The sequence below is a fragment of the Petaurus breviceps genome, unplaced genomic scaffold, assembly GCF_028583685.1.
Source record: "Petaurus breviceps papuanus isolate PSGF00001 unplaced genomic scaffold, PetGlider_PUasm1.0 186, whole genome shotgun sequence".
In the NCBI taxonomy this organism is placed as follows: domain Eukaryota; kingdom Metazoa; phylum Chordata; class Mammalia; order Diprotodontia; family Petauridae; genus Petaurus; species Petaurus breviceps.
Window position 1 is genome coordinate 28,684,955 of NW_027185798.1, and position 27,075 is coordinate 28,712,029.

The following is a 27,075-nucleotide window of genomic DNA, read 5'->3' on the forward strand; positions in this document are numbered from 1 at the left end:
GTGTGAAATGTGAAATATTTGAAAATGTGAAAACATGTCTAATATGAATGTATAAGTAGAGCCTATATCAGATTGCACGACATCTTGGGGAGGGGGAGGAGAAGGAGGGTGAAAAATTTAAAACTCAAAACCTTATGAAAGTGAATGTTGAAAACTAAAAATAAATAATTTTTAAAAATAAATATTTTGGTATATAAAAACAGGGAAATCAAGTTGTACGTAACAGATTTGCAGTTTCATATGCAATCCCCTTTTTTCTATTCTAACTTCATTATAGAAATGCTTGTTTAATTTTTTAAGTTCATAATAAAAATTAAAACTAAATTTTAAAAAATGTTCTGTTTTTATCACTCTGCTGTGAGTAATTGGGGAGTGAGGCACTGCACCACACCAAGGAAAGTTTGGCACCCAATCTTTGAGAAGTACTGATATAGTCTGGTTCCCTCATTTTACAGATGAGGGAACAAAGGCCCAGAGAATGGGAGGGATTTAAAGACCCAAGGTCATGTTACAGGTGACTAGCAGGGCCAGCAAGCACTAAACCCAGCCAGGTCATCTGCCTCCATATATACCTCTGCCAGAATGAATGAATGAATGAAAACTAGTTACTAGCCTTCAGAGTCCTTGTGGATTATCTGAGGATTTTTTCTGCCACCCAGCTTCTCTCTCTTATCATCACAAGAAATAAAAGGTTTGCTATGGAATCCTCAGGATTCCAGGATGTGAGAGACCAACAGGTTCTGTTCTCCTATTCTGACAGAGAGGGGCTTGCTCCTTCCCAAGCCTTTATCATCCCTCTCCATAAATCAGGACAGCTATCCCCACCCCACCAGAATAGCTCTATGAATTGCTTGGAGATCTCCAGAAAAAAGCCTGAGTGGCTTCTGCACATAGGCAGAGGTTATGAACTTTTATTGAATGGCTGTCTCAGTGTACCTTAGCAATCCTCTAGTCCAGAGACATTTAACTTCTGTGGTGTCCTGGACTCACTGGGCACAGTTTAAAACAAAATCATGTTTTAAATACATAAACTAAAATACATTGGATTACAAGGTAAACCAATTTTATTGAAATAGTTATCAAAAGGTGAAGGACCCCTTGATCTACGTCCAGTTGTTTCATTGGAGACATGAGAGGGGGCAGCTAGGTAGAGCAGTGGATAGGGCATTGGGCCTGGAGTCAGAAAGACCTGAGTTCAAATTCAGTCTAGGACACTTACGTCCTAGCTATGTGACTCTGGGCAAGTCTCCTAACCCTATTTGCCTCAGTTTCCCCATCTGTAAGATGGGGATAAGAACACCCACCTCCCAGGGTTGTTGTGAAGATCAAATGAAATAATGATTGGAAAGTGCTTAGCACAGCGGCTGGCACATGGTAAGTCCTATATAGATGTTAACAATGATGACATAGGTGATGATGATAATGATGAAACGGGCCCAGGGAGAAGTAACTTGTCTAAGGTTCCACAGCTAGTAACAATAAAAATTAAAAGTCAGGTCTTCTGACTCCTAGATCAGAACTTCTTCCCCCGTATCGTCAACGTGAATCAACACATCTCCCTGTTCCCCCAAAAAAGTGCATTGCATGAGGAAAATCCATAGATTTTAGAGAAAGTCCAGGGTTTCTCTGTTTTAAACATGAACTGCCCCAGCCCCAACATCCCCATCCACCCACATTTATCCCCACTCTCCTCCCCATGTCCTCTGATTTCTCTCCCTTCCATCTAGCCCTGGTCCCAGCTATCTACAGTGACATCACGGCAGTAGCCACCAATCAGGGAGCAGGGAAAACCTAATTGTTACAGTTTGCTATTATGGTGACATCACCCCTAGTCACCCCCCAAATCAAAGTGTGCAGAGGCCCCACTCACAGTTTGTATCTATTCCCAGCTCTCTCAGTTACTGAGTCTCTTGGTCTGACTTTGTGAAGGTAGATGGCATCCTCAATCCTCTGGAAAGTGGAAGAGGAAGATGAGGAGTATTTGGAGGAAGACTTTTCCAACACGAAGGTTCCATTCAGACAATTTAAGAAGTCTTTCCCCATTCATAGGCCTGTGGATCGGAGGTTCTCTGTCCAGGGATTTGCTCTCTCCCCAAGATGCACCAAGCCCATCCTTGTTGAGGAAGGAGATTCAGAAGAGATGTAAGGACCAGCATCTTCCCTCCTTTCCTTCTTTATAAGAATAAGACTTAGACATACTAACCGTGTGACCTTGGGCAAGTCACTTAACCCCAATTGCCCTGCCCTCCCCCCACCATAAAGCAAAAAAACAAAAACAAACAACAAGGCTTAGGAATAGGCAGGGCAGCTTTTAGAGAAGGAAGCAATTCCTTTGACCCATGAACAATCAGTTCCCTGGATTCTTGGGACAATGAGGAGGGAAATGTTTGTATTCATATGAGATTGGGTTGATATATTTTCCTGAACATCCCCCCACTTTCCACCACCATGTTGTTCCACCACCACCTTCTTCCATCTAGTTGGTCTCATCTCCCTTCTGGTGTCAGTTGTTTTTGGAAGGACAGATTCTCCCCACCCCCATAACTATCCCCAAACTCTGCCAAAGCCTTATAGCTGGGAGGGGAGGAGAAAAATGGATCCGATCCTCACAGGATACAGAATGAGAAACAGACCATGGTTTTCTCCAACGACTTCCGTCCAACAGCACCTACTGGATGTCTTGCTTGATGCATCTCACCATTTTAGAGCCTACTAGATAATACTAAAGCATGATAAAGCATAGCTCTGACCTCATCCCTCCTTTTCAAGAAGGTTCAGTAGCTTCCTATGGCCTCTAAGATAAAGTAGTTTGGCATTTAAAGCCCATTGCAATCTGCCTGCAACTTATCTATTTCCAGATAGGTCTTGAAATGTAAACCCACTTAAGGACAAGGGACTATATTTGGTTTTGTCTCCGTATTTACTGTGCCTAGTTAGTATATATAGTACCTGGCACTTAGTAGACAATTGGTTAATGCTTGCTGAATTGAATCAAATTCAGCACCTAAAGGCAGGAAGGGAACGGAGGAGAAGGAAAGGAATAAATATGCATAGAGTACCTACTGTGGGCGGTTAAGCACTTTATATACCTCTTGTGAGGGGATTTGAGCTGTGGTGCACAGTGATCCCTGGAGTGATCTCTGTGGACCAAGCACAGGATGGACCAGGGTGGTCCCAGCTGTCACCTTTTCAGCACAATGGGTTCTTCTTGCTCTCCCTAGCAAGCCCTTCGAGTTTGAAGAGTCTAGTTTTGAAGACAGCTGCACCTCCCCCACTCCCACCAGCAGGCAGAGCCCATTCAAATTTTCCCTGAGCCAGCCCAGCATCAACATCTTCTCAGAATTTCTGGAAAGACAGCTGACGAAGCTCAGCTTGGCCTCCTTGGCCAAAGGCAATGAGATGGGGGACCAGAACATCTGTTCCAGCCATTCCAAGCCCCTAATGCCGAGCTCCATCCCCCTGGATCTGGACAACCCTGGGATGGATGCAGACACCACCTCGACTCCCTCAGAGTCTTCTGTGGTTGTGGACGTGCCTGAAGCCCCCTTCATCAGTGAGCACACTGTCAGTGACTCCACAGCTGTGGTAGGTGATGCTGCCTGAATGGGGGAGGGGAGGGAAAAATTCAGACATACATAGATGTATGAAGGAAGGGTGAATGAGTGAATAAGTAAGTGAATGAATAAATGAAATAATGAGTGAATAAGTGAATGAATGAAATGAGTGAATGAATAAGGGAAAGAATGAATGAGTAAATGAATAAGTGAGAATGCATGAGTGAATGAATTAAATGAGTAAGTGAATGAATGAATAAGTGAAAGAATAAGTGAATGAGTAAATGAACGAATGAAATGAACGAATAAGTGAATGAATGATGAGTGAGTGAATGAATGAATGAAGAATGAATAAGTAAAAGAATGAGTAAGTGAATAAATGAGTGCATGAGATAAGGAGGCCTTGGAGGCCTTTTGGTTCCCAATCTAAAGAAATAAGGGAATAGGTTTCACATTGACTAGGCAACTAATGAATAAACATGAGTGAATGAATAGGGGAAGGAATGAATGAAATACAAGTCCCCCACACACCAGAATGGAAGAGATGGAGCCATGGTGCAAATCAGACTGGATGGGGATTAATCTTTTAAAAATTATTATTGAAAACGTAGTAATGCTCAAAAGAAAACAAGCCAAATGTGGAGTTGGTCATCAAATAAAAACCCCGAAATTTGAACGGATATTTTCCTTGGAAAAAATACTAATGTAAATATGAACAAAGTAATAACACCAAATGAATCATTCTCGGTTCCCTCCTTCCAAGTAGGTCTTTGTGTTCTTGCTTGTGAAGTTCCCTTTGTCTGCCGCAGTCCATGGAACAGTTTGATTGTTCACCTGGCATTACTCTTGGATGATCCTTCCCTTGTTTCTCAATATTCTCCACATGTTATTTTTATATAACTCAATAGGATTCATTATATTAACACATACCCTGGTTTATAGAACTGTTCTCCAATGTTATTGGTATTCTAGGTTGCTTTCTTCCCCTCCAGTTTTTTGCTATTACAAATAAAATAATTATGCATGAATAGTTTTGTGCAGCATTATAATAATGGTCCTGTTTTCCTTTTAATGACATCCTCAGAATTGTAGCCTCAGTGATAAGACCCAGAGCGTGGCTGCTACAGTGGGAAAGAGTTGGATTTGGGATCTGAGTACCTGGGCTTCAAATCCTAACTCTGTTTTTTTCCTACCTGCGTGACCTTGAGCAAAGTCACAAAACCTTTCTGGGCCTCAAATTTCCCACGTTGGTAAAATTAATAAGAATAGATTCAATCAATTGACCTCAGAGTTTGCTTTCATTTCTAGATCTATCTATGATCATTTGCACTCAAGTTCAAGGGTGCAATGAGTCTTGTGACTCATGACATACTAAGAGTTGTAGTTTCAAACTGGAAAGATTCCTGGCTCTGGAGTTATAGAGGATCTAAGTTCAAATCTTGCCTCTGATATTTACTGTGTGACTATAGGCAAGTCATTTAACCTCCTCTGAGTTTCCTTACCTTTATTTTATTTATTTGTGTGTTTATTTTGAGGAAAGGGATTCTGGTTTAAGTGACTTTCCCAGAGTCACTCAGCTAGTAAGTGTCTGAGGCTGAATTTGAACTCAGGTCCTCCTAACTAGTATCAGTGCTCTCTATCCACTGCTTCTCCTCATCTTTAAAATGAGGCTGGCCTAGATGACCTCTGTGGTCTCTCCTAGCTCCTAAGAGGTAGGGAGATCTCATCAGTCATTTCACTCCCTTAGACCTCAGTTTCCTCATCTGTAACTTGAGGGGGTTAGACTATAGATGGTCTTTGAGGTTCCTTCTAGCCGTAGAATCCCATGATTCCATGTGTTTTTCCCCCTGTGGAGCCACAAGCATTTCTTAAACACTTATGTCAGGCACTGTGAACGGGCTGGGTACAAGGAAGACCTTGTGGGTTCTCTCTTCCCCCAGATCTCCTGGAACAGGAGCCAGGGCAAGCAGCGGGTAAGCCTCTACCAGGTTCTCCTGCAAGAGATAGAGCTAAAGAGAGAGAGGCTGAAGAATGAGATGCCCAAGGAAAAACTCCACCCTTGGATCTTCAACCAAATCTTAGGCACAACGGTCAAGCTCATGGAACTGAAACCGAACACCAAGTACTACATTAGAGTGCGAGCTGCCAACCCAGCAGGACCAGGGAAGTGGTGCAAGCCCTACAAAGTGAGCCCAGGACCCTCGTCCCTGGAGAGGAGGGGGAGAGTGGAAGGGAGCAGGGAAAATCCAACTGCAGAGTGGCACACAGACACACAAAAAGATATTCCAATCTGGAATAATAGATTTACACATAGCCCTTTAAAGTTTACAAAGCATTTCACAAATATCTCATTTCATCTTCACAATTACCCTGGGAGGAAGGGGTAATGTATTATTTTTCCATTTTATAAATAAGGAAACTGAGGCAGGCAGAGGTTAAGTGACTTTCTCAGAGTCACACAGTTAGTAAAGTGTCCAAGGTCAGATTTGAACTCCAAGCCCCAAAACCTCATCTGTGCCACCTAACTGCCCCCAATCCCATACAAAATCTTTCCATTTCTTATTTTTGCTGTTACTCTAAGCCAGGTAAAGAGTATGGGATTTGGATTCTCAAGACCCAGACTTAGCTTTGGGTGTACTATTTGGGCTCCCTACTATTTCTTCGACCCCAGGCAGGTTCACTTAAGGTCTCTCCTTTTCAGCTTCCTCCTCCCTGAAATGAGGGGATTGGTACTAAATTAATTTCTAAGGTCCCTTTTAGGTATCAAAAAATCTATCATCCTACCAGATCTATACATTGACAATTAAGCTTTCAAACCCAGGGCTTTGGGGATCCACATAACGACTGTGTACACACACACACACACACACACACACACACACACACACACACACCTTAGCAAGTACAGATAATTAAGAACCAATGCTCTAGGCTACTTGTGCAGATACTGGGAAATTGAATAGATTGCTATTCAATCAATACTTTCTAAATGCCTACCAAGTGCCAGGCCTGGAGTCAGTAAGACTGATCCTTCCTGAGTTCTAATCTGACCTCAAACACTTACTAGCTGTGTGACCTTGGACATGTCACTTCATCCCATTTGCCTCAGTTTCCTCACCTGCAAAATTAGAAGAAGGAAATGGCAAACCACTCCAGTATCTTTGGCAAAAAAATCCCCCCAAAATTCCAGAAAAATCACAGTCAGATGAGACTGAAAAGACTGAACAATAAGAATTAGGTGCCAGGCATTGCTAAGTCCAGGGACAACATGCTCCCTCCCTTCTAAAGAGCACGCACAGATCTCCCCTCCTAGAATGCAAGCTTCTTGAGGACAGGAACTGGTTCACTTTTTTATGTCTCCCTGACACATAGTAGGCATTTAATGTTTTATAGAATAATCGATTGTTGGGGCAGGGAGGGGGGAAATTTTGAGGGAAGAAAATAGGTGGATGGGGGAACAAGGAAGAGGGTCCAGGGAAGAACGTGGAAATCTGAGGGGGGAGTATATTGGGGACAAGAGGTACAGCAACAGAATTAGGGTGTAAGGTCCTTGGGAAATGAAAAATGGGAATTCAGAAAGGGAGGGAAATTAGCATCACTTTCTTTCCTCTCTGACTCAGTTTTCCACGGTGGCCGCTGATGTGAATGGCTTCCCCAAGGAGATCCCCATCAAAATCACTGTGCTTCGTCGGGAACCTCAGAGGAAGACAGTGTATGTTGGAATCAAAGAGTTAAGGAGACTGGAGGACCTGGAGTTCATTTTTCCTCAATAAGAGGGGCCCCAAGCCCCAGCCATTCACATATTTATTCAGCCCCTGCTCAGGCACCTCAGGAACCACGGTCTAGCACGAACACAGAGTACAGCACTGATGAGCCCCCCCACCTCTGCTCTGGCTTCCCTGCCTCTCAGCCCCCTGGCAGGGAGTTGGCTCAGCTGGGACCCCTGCTTCTCTGGACATGGGCAGCCTCAAGCTGGCCAGCAGCCAGGCCGAGCCACTGACCATAGCCTCTGGCAGGCTCCTTCCTTCCCACTCAGAGCTGGGATCACAGCATGTCCTCATTAAAGAACTATAAATACCTTTGGGCCCTCAGGGTGCTTGACTTGACATGAAGGGGGTCATCCCAGAATCAAAGAGGAACTGGAATGTTTGTAGAGTCCCAGGAGCTGGGTTCAGAGTCTGGCTCTCCCCAGCTGTATGACTTTGGAGACAAGTCACTTAACCTGTTTGCCTCAGTTTCCTCATCCGTAAATTGGGGGGGGTGTATTGTGAGGATCAAATGAATTAACCCATGTAAAGAACTTTTGAAAAATTCTTGATTATCATCATCATCACCACCATCCTTATAAACCTCAAGGATTTTAAAATCCAGGTTCTTCCTATTGAAGTGACTTTGGATAAGTTTAATTTCTCTGTGCCCCATTTTTTTCACCTGCAAAATGAAAGGGTTCATTGAGGGGAGGGAAATACAAGATGCAAAATCTAGCTGGAATCAACAGCCTAATTTTTACAGACAAGGAAACTGTCTCAGATTCTAATGATGGCCCAAAGGTTATGTGACTTAGGGTCACTCCCACATTTACAGGACCTTAGAAATGTCATCTAAGTCCAATCCTCTAAATTTACTGATAGGGAAACTGAGGCCCAGAGGCTATATTATAGAGTTAGGGCTATAACCAGAGAGTTAGAGCTGGAAAGGGACATTAGAAAGGTCATCTTGGTCATCATTCCCCTATTTTGACTGATAAGGAAACTGAGGCCTAGAGGTTATGCCACTCAGAATCACAACCAGAGATTTAGAGCTGGTGAAAGACCTCACTATAGAGACGAAGAAACTGAAGCCTGGTCACTTGGTGACTTGGTGCAGGTCACAGGGGAGGAGGGGACAGCCACGCCAGGTGTGCAGACTCGTTTTTTAACTAAGGCATAACCCACTTTGGACTCAGGCTCCAGGCAGTGAGAACATCTGGGTTAAGACACAGATTCCAGATTTCCTTCCAAGGAGATGTAATGCGAATGTAAATTTTAAAGATCTTCCCTGCCCCTAGGCTAAAGTGCACCAGAAGCCTGGGGAGGGAGGCTTGTTTTTCAGTAGATACTTTTTGATTGGCCAGTGGGTCAATAAGGTTGTTACATTCTCTGAGCCAGGAGAAGGCTATATAAGCCCTGATGTGTAGCTTTGTTTTGGGACTCACTTTGAGAAGTGTTCTGTGATTTGATCTGAATTCTGGGAAGCCGTTGTTGAGAGTCCCCCGGCTTTGAAAAACCCAGAATGTGGAAACCCAGATGTTGACTGGGTATGGATGTAATGGTTGGACAGTTTGGAAAGCTGTCTACTTGATCTGTTAATGTCTTGATAATTATGCCTGTATACTTTGAGGTTCAGGGTGCTGCTGACCTTTTCTTCTGAACAAGGTAAACGATATATGTCTGACTGATTAAAGTAAGCTTGTTGACCCATTTTGACTTGCTTTCCTTTAACAAAGCAGATCCAAGAACCTGTGGTAGCTGCAAACCCTGAGGACGCTTGGGGTGCTTGCTGCTGCAGGAGATAGTCCATCAATCAATTTTTTAAAAAAGCATTCATGCATCAGGTACCTGCTGTGTTCTGGGGAAGTTGTGCTAAGAGATCCTGAGGATACAAATAAAATATATATTTTTATTATTGAATTTTTATTATTTTAAATTATATTAAAATTGAATATTATTATTGAACCTCCTCACAAGGGGTTTCATCCTATCATAAGTCACACACACACACACACACACCACACTCTCCCAAGTCTTGGTGCAGTTTCTAAGACTTAAGAGTTAAATCACAGAAAAGCAGAAAGGGCTACTGACCAGAGCCCCAGAGCAGCTCACACGAGGGTCACTCTGGAATTCAAACAATGGGCCAGGTGTGCTCCTCTGGACTGCCCTACCAAGGGTATAAGGACATCTGGGAAAGGAATGTGGCCCTATTTCCCGGCTTAGAGGTCTCAGAGACGGTAGCAGCAGCATTGATAACAAGGCATCTTCATCTCCACAAAGCATTTTATATGCCTGATCTCACTGAAGCATCACAGCTGGGTGAGATGATTATCAGACCTGGGAGGTCACGTGGTGTCTGACCCCTCAGGAAGAGGGGTGGAGTGGAGGAAGGAAGACCTGAGTTCAAGTTCTGCCTCAGGCTCTTATGAGTGAGGATGGGAGGGGCCAGATGAAACCCTAAATCTAGGAGTTCCTTTTGGTTCCTGTCTGAGCTTTAAAAACTCTGGTGGCCTTTTATTTCCTGTCCTGGGCAGGGGAGAGAGACGGACTGGGGAAGGCTGATATAGGGAAGGAAATCAGTCAACAAGCATTTATTAATCACCTACTATATGCCAAGCCCTGGGAGAGAAAAGCCAAGAATTGAACCTTTCCTGCCTTTACGGAGTTTATATTCTATTTAGGGAGACAAAGCACACACTTTCAACTATACAAAGTACATTTTTTTAAAAAACATGAGGCAGGATCAGGAAAGGACTTAGTAAAACACTTCTGTAAACCTTCAATGACTGTGGATGCTTCATCAGATTCTCTGTATGTCACCTTCTTCATCAGTAAGACGAAGGGGTGGCCCCTGGATGATGTCTCAGGTCCCTTCTTAGCTCTAAATCTAGGATTCTAAGATCCTGAGCTGAGTTTTGTTTGTTTGTTTGTTTGTTTGTTTGTTTGTTTTTTTGCTTTTTGGAAGGTAATTGGGGTTAAGTAACTTGCTCAAGGTCACACAGCTAGGTTTTTGTGTGTTAAGTGTCTGAGGCCAGATCTGAACTCAGGTCCTCCTGACTCCAGGGCTGGTGCTCTATTCACTGAGCCACCTAGCTGCCCCTTGAGCTGAGTTTTGAAAGGAGGGCATACTGGGCATCGGGCACAGCTTGGGCATAGGTGCAGAGATAGAATATTAGATGTGAAGCAACAGGAAGGCTGGCTGGGCTGGGCCAAAGAACGAGGGAAGGAGGATGAAAAAGAGGTCACAAAGCTCAGGAAAGAGTCAAGGGCTGGAAGATTTTCTGTGTCAGACTCTTGGTGTTGCCTTGCCCAAAGGGGGCGCTTGACAAGGGAACTGTAGGATGACTTTGCCAAATCCCAGGATTCAATAACAATAAACTAGAGAAAAATAACTTATTTATTTGACAAAAAGAGAGGCATCCTACTCTGTAGAAAGTCGACATTTAGAAGGGAATAAAAAGCTGCAGGTGTGGAGGCCTGCCCTCCTGGTCTTATCTGGCTCCAGATAGGGGTCCAAGGTCACTGCCACCTGCCCCGCTGGGCCTGCTTCCATCTGCATCATACGCCTTCGAGGGTCACACTAACCTCCTTTCAGTTACTGCAGGGCCATGGCTGACTGTAGAATTCCTGTGCCAGCCTGCCTGTAGCCCCCAAGACAGCTAATGATGGTACAGATGGTGTGAGGGGGAAGGGGTGGGAAGGCTCCTTGGATCTCACCTCCTCCATCTGTGGACAAAGAAAGTATCAGGGCAGGATTCTCAGCCAAAAAGGGTTCTTCATTTGAAAAGGCCTGAGAAGGGACCTGGACAACCCAGCGACGTCTGTGCCTCCCCCACCCGACCCCCAGGATGAGAGTCTGGATGTCTAAGGCTCTCAGGGGAGTGACCTGACATTCTTTTCCAACTCCCCTCTCTAGCACCCAACAAGGCTCAATGATGCAGGCTGGGGGTGACTCTCCTGTAGGACCTCTCTGCTTCACATAGGGCACCCAGCTCAAGCTTGTCATTCCCCTCTCCCAGTCAAAGGCTCACTGAATTTAGATCTAGAAGGAGCCTTAGGAGCCATCCAGGACAATGCCCCTCATTTTACAGATGAGGACACTGAGACACAGAGAGGCTAAGTGACTTTGCCTAGCGTCACCCAGCTAGGAAGCGTCTGAGGAAGGCCTGGAACTGTGCCACCCTGCCACCTCCTGCTCCTCTTCTTCCATCCCAATCCCCCAGCTGCCATGTGAGAGATCTTAGATCAGTGCTCTATTTAAGGACAGATTCAGAAAAGCATCGGGCTGAGGGGCCCAAGAGTTGGTCTAAGTACTTTAAAAAGGAAACCAGGATTCTGGATTTTGGTGGGAAAGACCTTGAACCTGCCCAGGGGCCATGTGCAGGGAAAGGGAGGGGGGAGGTTTGTAGCCACAGCCCAGCCTTCAAGAGTCAGCTGATCCCTCAGAGTCCCTGGCCTAAGTCAATTCCCCAGACTCACATGCGGAGACATTTGTCCTTCCCACCGCTTGCTACCCGCTGGCCATCAGGACTCCAGTCTACAGCAAACACCTGAACCCAGAGGAAGGCACTTTAAGGCAAAGCCAAGCCACATGAAGCAGCAGCAGCCCACACTCTTGCCCTGCCCTCCTTCCCTCCCTCCCTCCAGATCCTGGGGTGAAACTACCTCATCAGCATGACCAGGGAGGTCCATGGTCAGCTTTCGTGTCTTCACGTCCCACACCTTGAGAGTACTGTCGCTGCTCCCGCTCACTAGGAGACGACTGTCTGCAGACCAAGCGATCTGGTACACGGCTGCCACGTGACCTCGGAGGGAGGCCAGATACCTGGGGCAGAAGCCGAGGTGGTGGTCTCTCCTTTGCTCAAGAGCTTGCTGTGATTTCCTACCCAGCTTTTAAGACCCTTCGCCATATTTTTCTTCTAATTTCTTGATTTTGTTACTCATCAAAGCTTTAAGCTATAGCTCGTTTTTTTCTCTTTTCCAAAAGGCATTTTCTTCTATCTGGAATCCTCTCTTCTACCTTAAAATTAACCTACTCCAGGACACCTTTCCTCATTAGCCTTCAGGATGCTGTTTTGAGGTCAGTGGGAGACATCAGGGTTAACAGTGAAAGAGCGCTAATCTTGGAGTCCAAGGATCTGGGTTCAAATCCTGCCCCTGACAGTTGGGATTCAATTTCTTCATTTGTACAATGAAGGAGGGGGGTTAGATTAAATGAACTCCCAAGTCCTTTCTAGTTCTAAATCTTTCCACCTATGATTCTTCAGTCACAGTTCTGGGAACAAACAGATTAGTGGAGAATAAGAGGGAGGGGGTAGGCAGAAAGGACCCCAGCAGAGGTGTGGCTCAACAGGCAGAAGAAGTTGGTTGGTAATGCCTGTACATACTACGGGCACAGCCCCATTCACCCCATCCTAGTCTGGGTACTTTATAGCCTGATGTAGCAGGATGAACTAAAGGTCTGATTTTATCTTTATCTGCTCAGGGCTTGGCACATAGTAGGGGACTAATAAATGCTTAATGACTACTTGGTTTCCCTCCCTCTATCTCTTCAAATCTAATGTATACAGGTGAGACTCTGCTAGACTTGCTTCTCAGTGCCTAATACTTGTTTGCTATGCATGTGTCCTAAGGGACACATATGCCCCCTCTTAAAAGACCAGATTTGGAGAGGAAGGACCTTAGAGGTCAGGGAGAAAGACCCCTTCATTTTACAGACGAGGAAACTGAGGCTCCGACATGCAGTGATAGCTGGGCCTCGGTCTCAGAGTGGGGTGCACTAAGCCACATGACACCCTTCCCCACAGCTCCCAGTCTCCCCGCCCCCCACCGTCCTCCTCCCCCTGCAGACTCACTTGCCGGTCTTCCCTTCCCACAACTTGACAGACTTGTCGAAGGAGGCGCTAGCGATGATGCGAGCGTCAGGGGAGAAGAGCACCTGATTGATGAGGGCCTGGTGCCCCAGCATCCGCTGCAGGGGCTTCTTGTCCTCTGACGGGGACCACAGGAAGAGTGTGAAGTCATCGGAACCCGAGACCAGCCTCTCTGGGCCCAGACCCTGGGGGGATGAGAACACATGCTCACACTGACACAGCCTGGTCCGGTCCAGCCCTGCTCAGGAGGCCTACAAGCCGAGGCCCATCTCAGAGGAGATGTTGCCAAGGGCAACAGCAAGGAACGCGTGCCATGCCCAGACACCCCACCAGGTGGTGCAGAGGAGCCAAGAAGGACCAGGACCAAGGAAAGGCCCTCAGAGCTCCAGCCAAGAGGACCATGGGGGGCCATGGAAAGAGGGTGAAGCCTCTTTCTGTCTTTGGAACCCCAGGAGCTGGCAGCAGGACCCAGGAAGCACTTCATAAGTGTCTGTTCAATCAAACAGGGTCAATTGTGCAGCCCTACATAGAAGTTACAAGGCTGGGATTGAAGGCAGGAAGAGCCGAGTTCTAAAACTGCTGTTAACCCTGGCCAAGTGACAACCTCTCTGTGCTTTGGTCTCCTCACCTGTAAAAAGAGGTGGGTTGGGATGGATGGCCAATAAGGTCCCCCCAGATCTAAAATCGAGAGGCAGCTGAGTGGTTACAGTGCTAGGCTTGGAGTCAGGAGGACCCGAGTGCGAATCTTGGGCAAGTCACTAAATAGCCACAACTCCCCTTTAGGAAGTGCTTTTAAGGTGTTCTAAGAACTTTACAGTTAGCACCTCTGGGAAGGAAGTGCCATTATCATCCCCATCTCACAGGTGAGAACATTGAGGCAGGCGGAGCTGGAGAGACCTACGTAGAATCAGATAACTAGTGTCTGAGGCCCATTCTGAACTCAGCTCTAACCCCTCTGCCACCTCAGCTTCCTCTTCTCTTGAATAATCGGCCTTTATCATTCCTTCCTATGCTAAATTTACACTCCTATTAATTAAACACCCACCTACAGAGAAACAAGAATACTGCATTGGCAAACAGAAGACCTGAGTTTAAATCCCAGCTGTGCCACTAACCTGCCCCTTTCCCAGCCTCAGTTTACTCCTCTAAGACCCCTTCAAAGCCCAATGTTTTATGGTTTCTTATTCTCAGTGTTCTAGGCATTATCAGTATGATGGAGCTCACCAGGGGAGGCTGCCTGGAAGAGGTGAGGTCTGGAGAGAAGGGCTTCCCATGGCCTGGAGGAGTTAAATGACCACACAACCCCCCCTGAGCCAGGCTGGTTTAGTGGCCACACACTCACCCTAAGTTGGTTGTAACGGTCCAGCGCTCTCTCTTTCAGCTCCTGCACTGTGTCCATCATGGGAGAGAAGAAAAGATCAGGAAAAGGATGAAGCCAGAAAACAATGGGAAATAAAGGGCCCAGAGGTTGCTGTTAACCTCATTCTCTCCCACAGTCCTTCCACTCCACTCACAGGAGCCTTGGACGTCCTGGGGGTTAACAGAGGCCTCTGCCGGCTCAAAGGCACCGGTTCGAAGGATGTAGTCAGTGCTGAGTGCCATGGTGTTCACCCAGTGGGCGTGCCCCTGTAGCGTCCTACAGAGCACCCCCTGGAAAAGTAGGGAGACGGGAGATGAGAATAAGAAAACACAACAGGTGCAAGAGGATGTGTGTGTGCGTGTGCACATGTGTGTATTACAATGTATTTAGCCATTTTTCATTCGTGTACAGCTCTTCATGACCCATTTGGGGTTTTCTTGGCAGAGATATTGGAGCGGTTTGCCATTTCCTTCTCCAGCTCATTTGACGGATGAGGAAACTGAGGTAAACAGGATTAAGTGACTTGCCCAGGGTCACACAGCTAGTAAGTGTCTGAGGCTGGATTTGAACTCACAAAGATGTGTCTTCCTGGCTCCAGGCCCAGAACTCTATGCACTACAGCGTCACCTAGCATCTATTATAGGGAAGACAACAAGTGTGCATACAGGACACTTGTGCTACAAAGGAAGAGACTCTGAGGTCAGAGAACAGGGATTAAAACCCTCCCTCTGGTGCTCACTGTCTACAACCTCCCTGAGCCTCAGTCTCTTCACCTGTAAAATGGAGGAAGGCCAGACTAGAGTGTCTCTCAGGCTCCCCCCCACCCCAAGCTCTAACTCCTTCTTACATCATGAGCCCGCCAAACTTTGATGGTTCGGTCTTGGGAGGCCGAGTAGAGAAGGCCGTCACCTCCCCATCTGATACAGGTGACCGACTGGGTGTGTCCAGTGAGGATGCGGTCGCAGCGGCCAACGGTTGTGTCCCAGACCCGGACGCTGCCATCCTTGGAGCTACTGGCCACGTAGCGGCACTCGGGGTTCCTGGACAAGAGAAGGTTGTGATCCTCCTGCTGGCATAACACCTCCAGAGTCCCTCCCCATTCCTCCCTTGGTCAAGTCCAAAGGGATCTCCTCTAATTAAGTCCCTCGGTGACTTCTAGGAAAAGCAAAGCTGCTAGGAGAGCCCAGGATGGCAGGCAAGGCCCCCTCCCCAGGCATTCACACGGGAGCCTCTGGGGATGGACCATCTAGAAGCTGAAGGGCTGCCCTCCTTACCCCCATGCATCCTTTGGTGGGACTGAGAAGGCACCACCACTCCCACTCACGTGTGCAATGGCTCCCAGCTCAGTCCTGTGATCCACTTGCTATGTCCAGCAAGGGCCCTGCCCAACTGCTTCCCCGTGTTTGGGTCCCACAGGAGAATCTGAGGGAAAGGAGCCTTTAGAGTCCCCCCAAACCCCAACCCAGCCTTACCCTTCTCCTTCCAGAATCAGTCAGGATCAGAGCCAGGGAGCTTAATTCACTGGTCTGTGGGCCTCCAACCCTGGGGCAGAGCCATCCTCACTGGCAAACGCCATCTCCCATGGCTGACTCGACCTAGGTCACGCCAGACCATTCCCATGGCTTCCCAGAGCCCTACCCTCCCAGAATAGGTGCTGTCTTCTGCTTTCAGAGTGTCAGCTCCTTGAGAGCAGGGACTGTCTGGCATTTGTATCTGTATCCTGCCCCCCTTTTCCCCACCCCCAATGCTTAGTACAGTACTAAGTGCACAATAAGAACTCAATAAACATTTCATTCATTCGTTCATTGTATTCATTCACTCTCTGTAGATAGGGTGGAAAAAGACAACTGAAACACATCCTCCATATGGCCCTTCTCTGGAGACACAGAACTCTAGAGTTCTCCAGCTCCGTGGGGGAGAAGACCTCAGATACCCTGCATGGTCATTGGGGTAAGCCACTCACTTGACCATTCTTACAGCCCGAGGCAAGTTTCTTGCCATCTGGAGACCAGGCGATGCTGAGGACCCAATGCCTGTGACCTAAGACAGCAAGGGACAGGAAGAGGAGGCTGTAAGGGGAGGGACCAGGCAGCCCCTGGTACCAGAAGATGCCCCCCTCCAATTTCCCAAAAAATCAGGCTGTGGACTGCGTTATCCATCTAGGAGCAGGGACGGGTGTGAAGGGCTATATCCTCCCTTTCATCCCATCTCTCATTCACGAGAAGGCTGGGCCTGGGAAGGGATGCAATCATGACTGTAGGTGGGAGGGATGCTACCTAGGTCTCACAAGTCAGTGTAGGTTTAAATCTGGACCTCCTTAGTACCCAGTCTTCCCCAAGGCATCCTGTTAGGTCATTCTTCCCCACTCTGGAGAAAGGCTTTGAGAGCTTTGTGGTCTCTCTGCTCACCTGCCCCCATACTGACCCCTGGATGTGAAGTGGGGAGTTTCTGTATTGAGATCCCAGAAGCGCACAGTGGTGTCTCCGGAGCCGCTGGCGAGATACCTGAGGGAATCAGAGAATGGCACCCCTGAACTTTACACAAGGGAGTCCCTTGGGTCCCAAAGGCCATGTACTCCAGTAGACATTCATTCCCTCATAACCAGAATCCATTTGGATTTCCTTTTTTTTTTTTAAAGGGTTAAAACAAAAAAGTCATCTTAAAAAATAATCTTATCTGCCTAATCAGAAGCAAATACCTTTCCAACAGAGGGGCGGACCACACCCCCAGAATGTGGCTCAGACTCAGCTCCTCTCTACCCTTGGAATGAGGACGATCAAGACAGATTCTGGGAAATGTGCCCCAGTGTCTGATGGCTCTGTCTGAGATGACCCCGCTCTTTCACCAAGCCCTGCCTCAGAGGATCATGTCTCTCACCAAACACCCCAAGTGTGACTCCCTCCTTACTTCCCAGTGGGGCTGAAGGCCACAGAGATGACAGCCTCAGTGTGACCCTCTAGGGAGCTGGTACAGCGGGTGACAGCTCGGACCCGGAACACAGCTTGTGGCTGGTAAATGATGTCAAGGACTTTCTCAGTCTCCACCGACTTGGATTCAAGTGTCTTTTCCAATGAAGTGATGATCTCTGAATCGTGGACATAAAAGGCCAAGGGGAGGGGGTCCTCCTGGAGAGGAAGAAGAATGAAGTGAACCCTCATCAAAGAGCAAGTGATGGCCCCCTTTTCAGTGAAGACTCCCTGGACTGATCCAAGGAGAGTCCGCTTGGGCCTCAGTTTCCTCCTCTGTAAAATGAGTACCACGGAGCAGATGATTATTCTGTGACCCTGTCATCCAGGGAATGGCTTTGCCCTCACTGCCAGCAAGACAACATGAAGAGCATTTCTGATGGAGTGGAGAGTGACACCCTGACTCCAGCAGGCAAGGCTGCGCAGCTTCCCACTGTCAGACATGCCTTCACTGATGCCAATCACAAATGACTTAGCAGCCGGCTTCTGGGTCTGAGTCCTGCCTGTCTCACTGCTCCCTGCCCCCCCAGGCTCTGTCCTGGACCCTCTTTTCTTTCTCTTCATACTCTCTCACTTGGTGACCTCATCCACTCCCACAGACTAACTCCCAGATCTAAATATCCAGCCTTAGTCCCTCTCCTGTGTTCCAGACCTGGACCACCAACTCTCTCCTGGACATCTGGAACTTGCAGACCCACAGGCAGCTCAAACTCAATGTGACCAAAGCAGAATTCATTATCTTCCCCTCCCACCTAAACCCATCCTTCTTCCAAACTCCCCCTATTCCTGTCAGGGACATCACCACCCCCAAGTCACTTGGGACTTCAGCCTCCACCCTGATGACATGGAGCCAATCAGGCCAAATCCAGTCTTTGCTGCCTCTTTCAAGGCTCACCCCCTTCTCTCTACCCACTCAGCCCTTATCACCTCTAGCCTGAATCACTGCAGGAGCTCCCTAATTGTTCTCTGGGCCTGGAGTCTCTCTCTCTATTCCAATCCATCCTTCATACAATTGCCAGAGTGATTTTCCTAAAGCCAAAGTCTGGCCATGTCACCTTTCCTACTTCACTGAACTCCAATGGCTCCCGATTGCCACCACAATCAAATATAAACCTGTTACTAGAGGTTTTCACACAACCTGACCCCAACCTCCCTTTCTGGAGGTTTTCCCCTTCATGAACTCTACAGCTCAGCCAAACTGGCCCTCTTGGTTCTCATATACAATGTTCCATCTCCAGACACCATGCATTTGCATAGGCTATCCCTCATGCCTGGAATACCCTCCCCATTCACCTCTACCTCCTAGAAAACCTGATTTCCTTCAAGACTCACTTCAAATGCCCCCTTCAGGAAATATCACACCGTGCTTCTACCTAATCCCTATTAAGGGTCGGAGGGCAGTTTTGGGAGTGAGGTGCTAGTGGCAGGGGAGAAGGGGAAGATTCAAGAAAACTTCATAGAGAAGCTGGAACTTGGGCTGGGTTTTCATCTGCTTCCTTCTAGCTCTAAATCTATGATTCTACATTATGAAGAGACATTCTTTCAACACGGTTCATGTGGAAATATATCTTGAACGACATCATACTCATAACAAGTATCGTATTTCTTGTCGTCTCAATGGGTGGAGGGAGCGAGAGAATTTGGAACTAAATTTTTTTTAATACAGTCATAAAAATTCTTTTTTTTTTTTTCAATTAATAACCAATTATTTTCTCTCCTTTTCAGATACCCCTCCTCCTCATCTCTTGGGGAAAAAAAACCAAACACAACTTTGTAACCAAAACACATAGTGAGCTATAGAAGTCCCTGCCTGGGCCATGCCCAAAAAGGCACGCCTCATTCTGCCTCTGAGGCCCTCATTTCTCTAGCTGGAGATGGGCAGCAGCCATGCTCCATCATTGGTCCTCTGAAGAGGCAAGTGTCAGAGCCCTCCCACTCACACAAAAGTAAACAAATAGGAACGCAGGTCTCTTCCTGCAGCCTTCCACAATGATTGGACTATAAGCTCCCTGAAGTCAGGAATCACTTCCATAAACTTGTGTCTCCAAGGGTTCTTAACCTTTTTGAATCTGGTAAGACCCAGATCAGCATAAGGTTTTTAACTGTATAAAATGAAATACATAGGATTACAAAGGAAACCAACCATACCAAAATAATGATCATTTTAAAAACCCGCCGAATTCTTGGACCCTTGGTTAAGAAGCCCTGCTCTAAAGTTCAGAGGCTAAGCTGATCCCTGGCATTTGGTCAGCGCTTAACTGCTTGTTTAACTGCTTGTTTTTTTTCTTCCACTCAGCAGGTGCCGGTAAACGCTGGCTAACTTGACAAGCCTAGGGATGGCACAGGAGGCATTTCACAGGTTCGCTGACTTAGGCCCAGAAGGGATGAGGGGCCGTGGATGACAGATGAGGAAACTGAGGCTTAAGGGAGTAATGGGCACAGGGCTAGTCCCAGGCCTTCCTGCCTCCCTGGCTGGCGTCCACGCGGGTCGTGGGGATTTCCTACCTTACTTAATAGCGCATTACAGACGAGCTGGAGTTTGTCCGGGGTGATGTCCACGGGCACGTCGAAGGGCGAGCCCAAGAGTTGCCCGCCTTCATCTTGGAACTGGACCAGCAGCCGCTGCACATCCCCACGCGCCACCTCGTCCTGTCACGGACACGCGGGGAGAGAGGGGTATATGTGAGAACTTCTCCAGGGAAATGGGCGGAGACAGTCTACCGGCTCAGACACACCACCCCGAACTTCCCCACGCAGCCCCTCGTCCTGCCATGGCCACTCGCGGGGAGCGGCTGTACAGGGGGAGAGGAATCTCTCTAGTGGGACCCCGCCTTGCCCACTCCCCGGTCCCAGGGGTAGGGTTCCCCCCGGCGTGGGCTGCTCCCCCTCCCCGATCGCCCCCAAACCCTAACCCGGCTCACAGTCGCTTCCGCCGCCATCCTGAGACCCCACGTGGAGGGAAACGAGGTCACAGGCCTAGAGCGCCGCCTCCACAGCGCGGCCACGCTGCCGAGAGCGCACCTGCCCCCTGGCGGTGCGGCGGGACATGGTCTTCGGCACGGCTGCGAGGGGGCGGGGCGTTTCGGCTCAGAGGGAGAGACGCCCGAATCCTGGACGGGAGCGTAGGTCTGGAGCCGGACTGGGCCTTTGACGTCATTCGGCTTGCTGTGGCTCACACACTCTAGTCTCCCGGGCTTCCCACTGGCTATCTCTCCCCTTCCCCAGGCCCAGAACGCTCGGCTTGCTCACCTCCTTTAGGGTCCGGCCAGACCCGACTCCTACCAGATCCTGGAGAGGGGCCGATCGTTACATTTTCACTGAAAGTTTTCGGTTTTCTCACCTGGAAAATGATCAAATGCTACAAATCTTGATATATTGTTTTGTTAATGGTCTATGCTTAAGAAAGTGACGGAGAGCTCGAGTATGTCCCGTGTACATTCCCCAACGCCCAAAGCTGGCTAAACATTCACCAACACCCCCTGTGCCTCCACTTAGCACCCCTAGAATCGAAGCTCAGGGTAGGCATCCCCACTTTCCAGGGAAACCTTCCCCTAGCGCCCCAGCTGCCAGTGCCTCCCTGAAAAAATACTTTGTCCCTATTTTGCATTTGTGTTGTATACTTGTGCGAGAGACAGCTTGATGTGATGGCTTAAAGTGGGGAGGGACACCCCCCCCCCCTTACCGCGACAAGGCCTGCCTCTGACCCAGACTGGCTGTGTGATCCCGGGCAAGTGACTTAACCTCTCGGTGCCCCTAAGCAATTCTCTAAGACTAAGTGGCAGAGAAACACCTTCCTAGACAGAGGGAGGATCCTCTTCCCAGACTTCTCTGTCCCTGCTAATTAACTGATCCAGGACCTCTCCTCATGTGTACATATAGCCTCCTTCTACATACGAGCTTTCATTTTTGTCTTTGCATCGAAGAGCCAAGCACAGTGTGCCTGGCACCAAGTCTGTCCCTACGCAATGCTTACTGACTGACTCATCCTCATTTTGTAATGAAGGAAACTGAGGCAACTTGCCCAAGATCACGAGCCAGGACTCCAAATTGCTCCTCTTCACGGCTCCTGAAGTTCTGAGAATGTTACAATGGGAGACAGGAAAAGGGTACTAAAATAATGTAACATTGTAACCAATAAGTAATAACTGTGTCTTGGATTATAAAATAAATACACCCTTGGGCCACGGAGAACAGGATTTCATGGGATTAAAAATATGAGCATTTATTTCAATATTTTAAAAATACATTATTTCAAAAGTTGTAGTTTGGACATGGGGACACCAATCATCCCTCCCTCGCTCCCCCCTCATTCATGTGTCAGGGGACAAACTTCATAAGTGAGTGGATGGGTTAGGTAGAGCCTTAGTTTGCTTTTGCAAGCTGTCTAGCTTGTTTGTCAAGCTACCTGACTAGCTTGGCCAGTCCCCTGAAGACAGACTCACCAGCTCCTTCCTTCCTATTCAGCTTGGCTAGCACTTCAAGTTTTGTATTTGAAATTTAATAAAGGCCACCTCCAGGTAATAGAGATTCATGATTTCAATCAGCAATCAATGTCCTCTTCTGTTCTATGACATTGTAAGGGTTATGGGATTTAAAGATCTCCCATGCCCCATGGACGTGCTGACATAGCAGAGCAAGAGAAAGTGAAAAGCCGAGCTAACGGTCCTGCGGTTGGCAGTTGGCGGCGGTTGCCTTTTTTTTTTTTTTAGTTAGGACCCCTGCTGAGCACTGTCAGCGGCCGGAGCTGCTGGGAGCAGGACTTTCTGCTAAGGACTCCTGCTGAGGACTGCCAGGGGCCGGAGCTGCTGGGAGCCCGCTTCCAGGGCGCTGGGTGGTTGCTGTGAGTGGGGAGAGGAGGACCTTTGCCTGAGGTAGCCTGTTCTGTTTTAAAGGCTTGAAAATGTGGGTGCTTTCTACTTTATCTACCTGTGCCAATATCATAACTACTCTGATGGCTTTCACTTTCTGGTTTTGGGACTCAGTCTTTTGGTATCTTAATAAATTTTCTAGTTTATTTCCCCAAATGGCAAACCTGATGTATTTTGTGATGGATAATTATATCAGCATATTTGTAATCTCTATAGGCATTGTGAATATGGCATTGCTGATACAGACATCCATGGAAATGCTCCTTTTGTTTGGTATTTGGTTTTGTTTTGTTTTTTTTGCTTTTTGGAGGGCAATTGGGGTTAAGTGACTTGCCCAAGGTCACACGGCTAGTTTTTGTGTTAAGTGTCTGAGACCAGATTTGAACTCAGGTCCTCCTGACTCCAGGGCCAGTGGTCTATTCAATTGTTTGGTATTTGTTAAAGTTGGAATAAAAATAAAATAAGAGAATGTAAAAAAAAGAACAAAGGGAATCTCAGACCATCTCCCATGAAATTTAATGCAGTGGGGTTACAGTGAATGAGAATTTGCAAAAACAACATTGGTTGTTAAGTGGTGGAGTACACAAAACGTTTTTATATCTTTCCCTAGAACCTCCTCAACAGGACATCACTGCAATATGTTGGCTATAAAGGACTGAATTCTAGGATGAGAGGATTCAGAGCAGCTAAGTGGCTCAATGGTTAGAATATTAGACTTGGGCTGAGGAAGATCTGAGTTTAAATCCTGTCTCAGGCAGCTGTGTGACCCTTGTTGTTGTTATTGTTCAGTCATGTCTGACTCCAGGTGACTCCATGGACAAAAGTCCATGGGGTCTTCTTGGCAAAGATACCGAGCAGTTTGCCATTTCCTTCTCCAGTTCATTTGACAGATGAGGAAACTGAGGCAAACAGGATTAAGTATGACCGGGGTCATACAACGAATAAGTGTCTGAGGCTGAATTTGAATTTAGGACTTCCTAACTCCAGGCCTGGAGCTCTATCCACTATACTACCTAGCTGTGTCACCCTGGGCAAGGCACTCTATTTGTTTCTTCACCTATAAAATGGGGATAATGGTAGCATCTATCTTCCAGGATTGTTGTGAGGGTCAAATGAGGTAATAATTGTAAAATGCTCAGCCCACTGCCTGGCACATAGTAATGATTACATAAATGTTAATTATTATTATGAATAATAACAACAACCTTTCCCATCCTCAGTTTTCTTCATCTGTAAAATGGGGGCAAAAATAGCACCGACCCCCCCTTCTCCCTGCCAGGGCTGTTGTGAAGATCAAGTGAGAGAAATATTTATAAAGTACTTTGCAAACTTTAAAGCGCTATGTAAATGTAAGCTCTTAAATGATTTTGCCTGGGAATAGCAGAGGGACACAGTGTGGTTTAGTGGATAGGAAGGATTTGGCATCATGAAGTCTTAGATTCTGATGCTAGACATCCATGAGCCCCTGGGCCAGTTGTTCAGCCAGTTTCCTCATTTGTGAAATGAGGATATTGATACCTGTAACACTTACCTTACAGGGCTGTCGTGGGCATCAAATGAGATCCTGTAGGGGGGGCTAAGTGGCACAGTGAATAGAGCACGGGCTCTGGAGTCAGGAGGACCTGAGTTCAAATCTGACCTCAGATACTTAACACAAAACTAGTCGTGTGACCATGGGCAAGTCACTTAACCCTCATTGCCCTGCCCTCCCCCCTCCAAAAAGCAATAATATTTGTATGGATTATAAATATTGTAAAGATATTTGTTAAGAGATCCTGTATACAAAGTGTTCAGCAAACCCTGAAGTCACCCAGCAGCTCCTGGTGGCGTGCCGACCTGTAAACACAGATTCTGAGATGAAGATTCCTACCAGAATAATTATTATCTCCTTATCTCTTTTGTATTATTCTTGTATTCTTATTTCTTATTATCATCTTAATGAGATCAGGAGTGAATAGAAGTCTTCCAAAAAGGTGCCAAGACTGATGCAATGTGCTGCAGTGTTATATTAAATGCCTCTGATTTGGAGTCAGATGACCTAGGCTCAAATGCCATTTCTATTCCTTCACACACCAGCTTGTGACTTTGGGTATGTCCCTTGACCTCTCTGGGCCTCTGTTTCTTCCTCTATAACAGAGGAGTTTGGACTAGCTGGATGCCCTGGTGATTCTAGCTTTAAATGTCTCACCCCGTTGAGTATCCTTCCAGGATGTCTCTCAGATACATTTCCCCTTCCCTCTTCCCACCACTGCTGCCACCCCACCCAGGCATCTTCCCTTCACAGAGTCTCTTCTACCAGAAAAAAAGGATATGGACACGACCTAACAGTGACCCAGGAGTAATGATCAACCAGTCAACCAATAGGCATTGATTAAACACCTACTATGTGCCAGACACACTATGTGCTGGGAACATAAAGGCAAAAATGAAACAATCCTTACACAAAAGGTGCTTATTACATTCAAGGGCAATGAGAGAAGGGGAAGGAAGAGAACGTGTGACCCAGTAGGAGGAGCTCAGGGTCTGACATTAGAGGACCTGAGTTCAAATGTTACCACTGATGCTTTCTACCTATGTGACGTCGGACACGTAATTTAAATTTTCTGAACCTCAGTTTCCTCATCTGTAAAATAAGAGGTTGGAATAAGTGTCCTGAGAGTCAGAAGATCTGGATTCAAATATAATCAATGAGGTTCACTACCTGTGTGACCCTGGGCACATCCACCCACCTCAGTTGTCTCATTTGTAAAACTGGGGCTGGGGATTGACTAGATGACCTTTGATTTTTTTTTTTTTTGTAGCAAAGACCAGGTCATATTAGTTTCCCCATGTTTCTCCAAATTCTTTCTATTTATTGTTTCTTATTATGACTCAGTGGTCCATCGCATTCATGTACCCAGTTTGTTTGACCTTTCTTCAACTGATGGATTTGTTTCTGTGTCTTTGTTACCCCCCCCAAATCAATCAATAACAATAGATATCATTCATATAGCACTATAAGATTCGTAAAACTCTTTACAAATATTATTTTATCTTCACAACAACCCTGGGAGGTGCTGTTATTACCTTTATTTTATAGGTGAGTAAATGGAGGCTAGAATTTAAGTGACTTACCCAGGGTCACACAACTGGTGTGACATCAGCAAGTATTTATTAAGTTATCTACCATATACCAGGCATGTGCTTGGGGTACAAAGACAAAACATGAAACAATCTCTGCCCTAAAGAAGCCAGAGGAAGGGCTACCATGCAGATTTTAGTGTACATGAGACCTTTATTTTTGTCCTTGACCTTTTTGGAGTAAATGCCCAGAAGTGGGATTGATGGGCTAAAGAATATGATCCCTTTTGTCATTTTTTTTAGGAACATAGATTTAGTGTTATCTGGGTCACTCCTTCATTTTGCAGATGGGGAAACTGAGGCCTCTAGGAGATTGAGTAACTTGCCTAGGGTTTACACATTTGGTAGAACTAAGTCATCTGAGTACAACTCCAGTACTCTTTCTGCTATATTAGCTCCTTGTTCTCAACCGGTGAGCCCAAGACCACCAAGGAATTCATAAATATATATACAACTTTATAAGGAAGCAACCATTCCTTCTGTAGACTGAATAAATGTATTACACATATATGTAGTATTATTTTTCAAATATGTATAAATGCTGATAGGACTGACAGAATAGAAATTAATCTAAAAAGGATAATTTAATCTATAGTGGCTTTTTGTTCTGTATTTTTTTATTGGCTCATAGATGTGGAGAAGGAAGGGATCTCAAAAGCCACTTGATCCAAAGCTCTCATTTTATAAATGGGGAAACTGAGGCACTTGTCACTCAGGCAGTAAGCCTCAAACATGGGATTGAATCATAAATCTAGAGCAGCAGGACACCTCAGAAGTCACCTAGTCTCACCCCACTTGTAGAACACTATGATAAAATTTGAATATACATTTAAAAAAGATTCTCACACATAAGATCATTGAATTAAAGATTTAGACCTGGAAGAGATATAAGAATCTATAAACTCTGACTCTTGAAGTTTACAGATGAGTAAACTGAGCTAGGTGGCGCCATAGTGGATAGAGTACTGGGCCTGGAGTCAGGAAGGCTCATCTTCTTCGGTTCAAACCTGGCCTCAGACACTTACTAGCTGTGTGACCCTGGGCAAGTCACTTAACCCTGTTTGCCTCAGTTTCCTCATCTGTCAAATGAGATGGAGAAGGAAATGACAAACCTCTCCAGTATCTTTGCCAAGAAAACCTCAAATAGGGTCAGGAAGAGTCAGACATGACTGAACAACACAGCAAAGACTGAGGCTGAGAGGGATGGAATGACTTTCTCGGGGTCATGGAATTAAGAAATGACTGAGGAAGGATTCGAACTTAAAAAGCTTGGGAGCTATTGATTCAGACTCAAACTAGGGGTGCCATATTTACACTCTGTCCTGACAGGATGGAACATTTTGGGGAAGGGAAGTGGGGGGGGGAGCTAAAGGACTCTTCCTTTCTCACCCCCGCCTTCTCAAAGCATTTCTAGAAGCTGCCAGTTGTTTCTTGCCCTGGTCAGCTGCTGTCCTTGTCCCATGTCTGTCTAAAACCTACCTCAGCTGTCACTTATCTCTGAAAATAGAAGCCATGAGTATCTGGGGGGGACAGAGGGGGAGGAGAAGGGGGGAGCGCTAGGACTGTGAATTTAGAATGGGCT

At 46.6% G+C, this 27,075-nt stretch overlaps 2 protein-coding genes across 4 annotated transcripts; one reads left to right on the forward strand and one right to left on the reverse strand.

The window, feature by feature from the left end:
- Window positions 1–1,933: 1,933 nt before the first annotated feature.
- On the forward strand, window positions 1,934–7,388 carry FNDC8 (fibronectin type III domain containing 8). The gene is made up of 4 exons (XM_069089256.1): window positions 1,934–2,142; window positions 3,222–3,585; window positions 5,495–5,740; window positions 7,175–7,388. The coding sequence occupies exons 1-4, from the start codon at window positions 1,934–1,936 to the stop codon at window positions 7,325–7,327; spliced, it is 972 nt and encodes a 323-aa protein (XP_068945357.1). The 3' UTR covers window positions 7,328–7,388.
- A 3,297-nt stretch (window positions 7,389–10,685) lies between these two features.
- On the reverse strand, window positions 10,686–20,537 carry NLE1 (notchless homolog 1). 3 transcript variants are annotated; one of them, XM_069089938.1, is made up of 13 exons: window positions 20,427–20,537; window positions 20,011–20,154; window positions 17,447–17,664; window positions 16,964–17,043; window positions 16,503–16,579; window positions 15,864–15,961; window positions 15,387–15,579; window positions 14,694–14,829; window positions 14,522–14,568; window positions 13,162–13,364; window positions 11,972–12,131; window positions 11,786–11,856; window positions 10,686–11,032 (listed from the first exon to the last, which is right to left on the reverse strand). In XM_069089938.1, the coding sequence occupies exons 1-13, from the start codon at window positions 20,442–20,444 to the stop codon at window positions 11,020–11,022; spliced, it is 1,458 nt and encodes a 485-aa protein (XP_068946039.1). In that variant the 5' UTR covers window positions 20,445–20,537; the 3' UTR covers window positions 10,686–11,019. The 3 variants fall into 3 exon arrangements, with proteins under 3 accessions (XP_068946039.1, XP_068946040.1, XP_068946041.1); XM_069089939.1 differs by lacking the exons at window positions 14,522–14,568; window positions 14,694–14,829; XM_069089940.1 differs by lacking the exons at window positions 11,786–11,856; window positions 11,972–12,131 and having other exon boundaries at window positions 10,686–10,783.
- Window positions 20,538–27,075: the final 6,538 nt, after the last annotated feature.

Coding starts and splice junctions, on each gene's coding strand:
- FNDC8 (XM_069089256.1), top strand. CDS start 1,934: ATGGCATCCTCAATCCTCTGGAAAGTGGAAGAGGAAGATGAGGAGTAT. Junction 2,143..3,221: donor GAAGGAGATTCAGAAGAGAT/GTAAGGACCAGC, acceptor TGCTCTCCCTAG/CAAGCCCTTCGAGTTTGAAG. Junction 5,741..7,174: donor AGTGGTGCAAGCCCTACAAA/GTGAGCCCAGGA, acceptor TCTCTGACTCAG/TTTTCCACGGTGGCCGCTGA.
- NLE1 (XM_069089938.1), bottom strand. Junction 15,580..15,863: donor AGCTGGGAGCCATTGCACAC/GTGAGTGGGAGT, acceptor TCTCTTGTCCAG/GAACCCCGAGTGCCGCTACG. Junction 14,830..15,386: donor AAGTTTGGCGGGCTCATGAT/GTAAGAAGGAGT, acceptor CTACTTTTCCAG/GGGGTGCTCTGTAGGACGCT.